We start from the raw sequence: 7,058 nt of genomic DNA, 5'->3' as shown, positions 1-7,058 counted from the left end.
TATGCAAATTTTCTTAGACGACTTATATTTTTCTTCTATTTATATTGTTTTAGCAATCAAATTTTAGCCCTTTATTTGGTTTGGATAAAAGTTGGATTTTTAATATATTTTGATAAAAGTTTAAAAAATATTCAGTTGAAAAGTGGATAAAAATCATAGGATCACATGAAATAAGTGATTAATAATAAATTTGAAAAAAAATAAACTTTAAGGAATGAAGGTCAAATAGGAGCTTAGGTTTAAGAGATTTGGTCCAAATACACTATGCAGTTTTCCATTAAAAAAAAAAAATCGAAATTTGGTGCTAAAAATTTTGGAATATTTTAAAGAATCGTATACCCTCCTAGAAAGTTAATTAATGGTGTTATCTTGTGACTTGTTAACCCGTCATAATTTAGTCTAGAATCCATAATATAACATATTATTTAGTATAAGTAAATAAATTGAGAATAATAATTACAATTTTAAATCTATATCAATGCTAAACTTTATCGACTTTAATTGTTTTAAAGAAACTTAATTCATTAAATAATCTCAGTTATCTTCATACATACACTATGATCTAACTTTTCATTTTTCTTGCAAATTTCACAGTTGATGTCCAATTTATTAGATGAATTTGTAGCAAAAATTATGGTAAATATGTCACTAACTTTATTTTTTTATTATTTTCTTGGCAAATGTTGTGACAGATTTTCAAACCCCAAGTATATCACTAGCAAAGTATATCATTTTATTTTGATAGCGATTAGATTTTATTAAGGACCTTTGAGACACATTAATTTTTATCAAAATTCGCCATTAAATTTATTTTGATTTCGTTTTATTTCTTTTTTGCAATGTATTGTTGGAGATGAACTTTCATTCGGTAATTAAATTTTTTAAAATTACATTTAAAAATATCGATCAATGGTACGTGCAAGATTTCATTGATGTTTCCATCCTAATTTGGCATTGTCAATTTGATATGCTATGCTTTTACATATAGAGTTCAAAAATTAGGTATTTTAAAAATATTAATCAAGTACTTCTAAAATTAGCCATGTTGGTGGGATTTAAAATTAGATTTTTAGTACATTTTAATAAAAGTCGATAAAAATTTGCGGTTAAAAAATTGTGGATTGTTGATTTTGATGTAAATTAAATTTTAGATTTTAATCCCATCAACGGGGCTTAATTTTATCAGCTTTAAGTTGGGAAGGTTATACTTAAACAATTCAATACCCTCCAAATGAATTATCATATTAAGTGAATACGAATAAAGTTAGTTGTACAACATTTGTTCACAACTTGATTGACAATTAGTGTGTTAGAAAGACCATTACCATTAATTTCAAAAATAGTTTCTTTTTTTCCCCCAAATGAATGGATATGATGTTCGCAAACTCATATGTTGTAAACGAATCTAGTTATAATCGATTCAATATCTACATATAATACATCATTTTATTTTATTTTCATTTAAATTAAGCCCCTGTTTGGTGTGGCCTTAAATTTTAAAAAAATAGAGTTTTGAATTGTATTTTTTATGAAGAATGTGTGGTTAAAGAATGGAAAAAAAATTGAATTTACGTGTAGAATATTTTATTGTATGAATCTATGATTGAAAATAAATACGTCGAAATAAATTTATAAAGGAAATCAAACAGGCTAATTTTTGATGGGTTTGCATTGCTCAGTAGTCCGTCGACAAAAGTTTGGTCAAAACTTCTTTGTTAATCAACCGACTACAAAACACGTCAACACCGTGTCGAAAGATATACCAAGAAACGAAAATGAAGTTTTCCGTTACAATTACATATCTTTCTTTCCAAGGTAGCATAATTACCTCATCTCGCAATAACTAAATTCACATGATTCGTCCAGAATTCATCCGTGGGGTCAACCAGAGCGTTAAATTACGCGCAACATCGAGTGTATATAAGATTGTTCATGTCCAACCCCAAGACGAACACTACCATAGTGCCATTGCATGCAAAATTATTAGTTCTATTTGTGGGCTTGAAATCTGGTAATCCAACCTTTCTGTCTCTTCTATTTGCAGTAATTTTTTTTCGATTTTACTGAGTTTCAGTGTATTACTATAATCATGTCTGAAAATTTTCAAGAAATCTTGCATTGCACGGATCTTGTTTTCACTACAAACGGCCTTGTTATTAGCTTGCTGAATAAAAAGCGATGGCGCTTAGCCTTAGCAAAAATCAATTGTTCAAGGGCCTTGCTTTCTCTCTTCAGTGAAGTTCTTGAGAAGCACAAGAAGATTTCTATCGTGCCATCATCTGCTACTTTCCTTATCAATATTGATCAACCATGCAAAAACTCCGAGGTTAATCAGACACTCCTCTCTAAGGTTGTCAAGGAGAAAAATCTCAAAGAGCTTTTAAAACTTGGAGGAGCTAAAGGTATAGCTGTTTCTCTCAAAACCGATGAGAATCGTGGAATTGGTGGAGCAGTTGAAGACATTTTTGGCAGACAGGAGGAGTTTGGGACTAATGCTTACAGTAAGCCACCTACAAAGGGTTTCTTATATTTTGTTTTGGAAGCTTTTAAGGATCCAACAATTCTTATTCTATTGGTTTGCGCCGCGCTTTCTCTTGGATTTGGGATCAAAGAGAATGGACCAAAAGAAGGTTGGTATGATGGTGGAAGTATATTTGCTGCTGTATATCTTGTTATTTCTATCTCAGCTATCAGCAACTTCAGACAAAGCAGACAATTCGACAAGCTTTCCAAGGTGAGCAATAATATCCAGATCGAAATTGTGAGAAATGGAAGGAGACAACAAATATCGATATTTGACATTGTTGTTGGGGACATAGTTTGTCTGAAGATTGGCGATCAAGTACCTGCAGACGGACTATTTCTAGACGGGCACTCTTTGCAAGTGGATGAATCTAGCATGACAGGAGAAAGTGATCATGTTGAAATCAATCAATATCGAAACCCCTTCTTGTTTTCTGGCACAAAGGTTACTGATGGATATGCTAGAATGCTTATTACATCTGTAGGAATGAACACTACTTGGGGAGAAATGATGAGCTCAATTAGCCAGGAATCAAACGAGCAAACGCCTCTTCAAGCTCGACTAAACAAGCTAACTTCATCTATAGGTAAGGTTGGTTTAGCAGTAGCTTTCCTAGTACTTCTTGTTCTACTGGTTCGATTCTTTACAGGAAATACAACAGACGAAAATGGGGATAAAGAATTCAGTGGATTTGGTAAGACAAAGGTTGATGAGGTGATAAATGGAGTCCTGGGAATTATTGCAGCTGCAGTAACTATTGTAGTTGTTGCAATTCCAGAAGGATTGCCTTTGGCCGTTACACTCACTCTTGCTTATTCAATGAAAAGAATGATGGCCGATCAAGCTATGGTTCGAAGGCTCTCTGCTTGCGAGACAATGGGATCTGCCACTACAATATGTACAGACAAAACAGGAACTCTTACATTAAATCGGATGAAGATAACTAAGTTTTGGTTGGGGAAAGAAACTGTCGAAGGGAAAAGTTACACTTCAATTGCAGCCAATGTTCTTGAATTACTGCATCAAGGGGTTGGTCTTAATACGACAGGGAGTGTTTATAGGTCCAGTGCATCAGAATTTGAGTTCTATGGTAGTCCCACTGAAAAGGCTATTCTTTCGTGGGCTGTGCTAGAATTGAATATGGATATAGAGAAGGTCAAGGGGAATTGTAGCATTATGCACGTGGAAGCATTCAATTCTGAGAAAAAGAGAAGTGGTATTTCAATGAAGAAAGTTGAAGATGACACTGTTCACGCACACTGGAAAGGAGCTGCTGAAATGGTACTGAAAATGTGCTCTCATTACTATGATTTAGAAGGAAATGTGAATTCTCTCAACGATTTTGACAGGATGAAATTCGAAAGAATAATACAAGGTATGGCTGCAAGTAGTCTTCGATGCATTGCATTTGCACACACACAGGTTTTAGAGGCCGGGCATGCGAATCCGAATGGGCAGCAAAAGATTCAAGATAATGGATTAACCCTTTTGGGCCTCGTCGGTCTAAAAGATCCATGTCGACCCGGTGTGAAGAGAGCTGTGGAAGATTGTCAATTTGCAGGGGTGAATGTGAAAATGATAACTGGTGATAATGTTTTCACTGCAACAGCAATAGCCACTGAATGCGGAATACTCAAGCTGAATGAGGAAATGGATGATGGATCAGTGGTGGAAGGAGTTGAATTTCGCAACTATACTGAAGAGGAACGGATGGAAAAAGTTGATAAAATCTGTGTGATGGCAAGATCATCCCCTTTTGACAAATTACTAATGGTAAAATGCCTGAAAAAGAAAGGTCATGTTGTGGCAGTAACCGGTGATGGCACAAATGATGCTCCCGCATTAAAAGAAGCCGATATCGGCCTATCAATGGGAATTCAGGGCACGGAAGTGGCCAAAGAAAGTTCAGATATTGTCATTTTGGATGACAATTTTTCTTCCCTTGCCACTGTTTTAAGATGGGGAAGATGTGTTTACAACAACATACAGAAATTCATCCAATTTCAACTCACTGTGAATGTTGCAGCACTTACAATCAACTTTGTAGCAGCAGTTTCTGCTGGTGAAGTGCCATTAACAGCTGTCCAGTTATTATGGGTGAATCTGATAATGGACACATTGGGGGCTCTAGCTCTTGCTACTGAAAAACCAACCATGGAGCTCATGGAAAAGCCGCCCGTGGGCCGAAAAGAGCCACTTATCACCAATGTTATGTGGAGGAACTTATTAGTTCAAGCATTGTATCAGATAGTTGTTCTTCTGACATTACAGTTCAAGGGTAAATCGATCTTCAGTGTTAGCAAAAAGGTAAACGATACGTTGATTTTCAACACATTCGTGCTTTGTCAAGTACTTAATGAATTCAACGCGAGGAAGCTTGAGAAGAAGAATGTATTTGAAGGAATACACAGGAATAAGCTATTTCTTGGAATCATTGGAATTACTATAATTCTTCAAATAGTGATGGTGGAATTTCTGAAGAAGTTTGCAGATACAGAGAGGTTGAATTGGAGTCAATGGGGGTTTTGTATAGGAATTGCAGCTGCATCCTGGCCTATTGGTTGGCTTGTCAAGTGCATACGGGTACCAGAAAGACCAATATTTAGTTATGTTAATTGGAAGAAGTTAAGATGCATGTAAAGAACTCAGTACTTTGTTTAATCTTTTATAATTATATTTCAACTAGAGTACATTTCTTATTTGTAATATATTTTGGACGAAGGAAGCTATAGAATATTTTTTGGTTTTCTAATTCTTCATTTGTTTGATTCACCCAATTCCATGGAAATTGGCAAAAATTCCACCCAAAATGTAGTGTTTGATTCACAAAATTTTCCATGGAATTAGTTTCTAACTTTTATTGGAAGTTGTGCTATTCCTTGATTTGGTGAAATTCAAATTCTCACCATATGGTGAGAATTGAAATTCCCGGCTATTGTAGCGAATTGTTTATTATTATTATTATTATTATTATTATTATTATTATTATTATTATTATTATTATATATTTTTTATTTTTTTTTATAGGCAATGGAAACCAATTCTAAGAATTATTGTAAAAAAATATTCCTATTTCATTGATAATGTTCATTTAAAACAAAGTCAAACGAACACTAAAAAATAAATTATTTTCTTGAATTATTTATTTATTATTATTATTTTGTTTTTGGCTTTTTAACGATGGAAACCAATGTCATCCCCAATATCAGTAAATTCTCTTATTTTAATTGATAATTTTCATGTAAAACAAAGTCAGACGAACATCAAAAAAATACTTTTATTTCAACATTTTTCACGTGAAAAATTATACCAATCAAACACAATAATTTACAATTCTCAGGAAAACAATTTTAGGCAATTCAATTCCCTGGAATTCGTTTTCCACCCAATTCAATTTCATCTTTGCAATCAAACGGACTCTAAGAGATTATTAAAATTTTTTAAACTTTTGGACTGAAGCAAGCCCAATTCGACGAATTGATGCAAGAAAAAGGATAAGCATCACTGTATGCCAGCAAAGTGAGTCCGTTGAATAAGTAGTCAGGATAAGAATTTAGCACTTTCCGAAGAAAGATCAAAATCAGGTTGTCCCAAGCAAACCAAGGTCAAACATTTTAGCACACAGACACCATATATTCCTACTTCCTTAGTACAAACAATTAAAAGGTGTGTCCAAGAAAAAAGCTGGATAAATGTAACACACAGACAAATATTTTCTATGGGTAATATTGTCGAACAATCTAGGCGCCTCCACAAATGAAACTTCTTTCGTGGGATCAAAATGGTAAATATCACGTTACCGAGAATTTTCCGCTGTCCTCGAGGAAAACAATCTGGTAAGTGATGAAATCGGCTTTGTGAACGATAACAATTTGATCACGGAGGCCGACATCTTCGCAGCACAGGCTGAATATATAGGATGACGGAGTGTTCAAAGCAACTGGCCAAGCAGATGCTTGGGCCTCTGACGGGCTCCTTTTAGTCCAACGATGTTTTCGGACCATTCAATTGGGCCTCTCATCGATGTTCACGGAGCCTTAACCCCTGAATGGTTTTTCCTCTTGGGCCTCCAATCATAATTGGGCTTCTATTTGATTGCCTTATTCTCATAGGCCTATTAACTGTTTGTTTGCCTTTGTTCGTGTGGACTTCTGCAGCTGCCCATTTTAGTTGTAGGAATGTGATGGCCGGGCCATTTGAGAATCCAGGGTTTTGTGGGAGGAAGGGTTAGGGTTACAAGAGAAAATTAAGCCCATGTTTAGGTTCCATTTTTTAGGGGAAAAAAAATACTTTAAAATACTGATTTTTTCGATAATAAGTGGTTAAAAAATAAGAAACTGTTATGTGTTTACGTGTAAAATTTATTATGACAGTATGTAATTGAAAATGAGTTTTTGGAAAAAAAGGAGTTCAAATAGGTGTTTCATAAAATCGTTGTTTTAAGATTTTGGTCGTTACAAATTTTCTTCAAAAATTAGGTGTTAACATTCCAAATTTTTAAGTTCGGGTAGACACCCAAGTCGAAGGAAATTCA

General features: G+C 34.3%; 1 protein-coding gene across 1 annotated transcript; it reads left to right on the top strand.

The window, feature by feature from the left end:
- The first annotated feature begins 1,819 nt into the window (after positions 1–1,819).
- On the top strand, positions 1,820–5,284 carry LOC111396588 (putative calcium-transporting ATPase 13, plasma membrane-type). The gene is made up of 2 exons (XM_023022996.1): positions 1,820–2,011; positions 2,236–5,284. Exons 1-2 carry the CDS (start codon positions 1,854–1,856, stop codon positions 5,162–5,164), a joined length of 3,087 nt encoding a protein of 1,028 aa, XP_022878764.1. The 5' UTR covers positions 1,820–1,853; the 3' UTR covers positions 5,165–5,284.
- Positions 5,285–7,058: the final 1,774 nt, after the last annotated feature.

This window comes from Olea europaea, chromosome 7 (assembly GCF_002742605.1).
Source record: "Olea europaea var. sylvestris chromosome 7, O_europaea_v1, whole genome shotgun sequence".
NCBI classification, from domain to species: Eukaryota; Viridiplantae; Streptophyta; class Magnoliopsida; order Lamiales; family Oleaceae; genus Olea; species Olea europaea.
The sequence above is the reverse complement of the archived record's forward strand: the minus strand, read 5'-3'. Positions and strand labels throughout refer to the sequence as shown.

Excerpts from the sequence above, each read along its gene's own strand:
- LOC111396588 (XM_023022996.1), top strand. The coding sequence starts at position 1,854 with ATGATTCGTCCAGAATTCATCCGTGGGGTCAACCAGAGCGTTAAATTA. Across the intron at positions 2,012-2,235 it reads ATTTGTGGGCTTGAAATCTG|TGAAGTTCTTGAGAAGCACA; the intron begins GTAATCCAACCT and ends TTCTCTCTTCAG.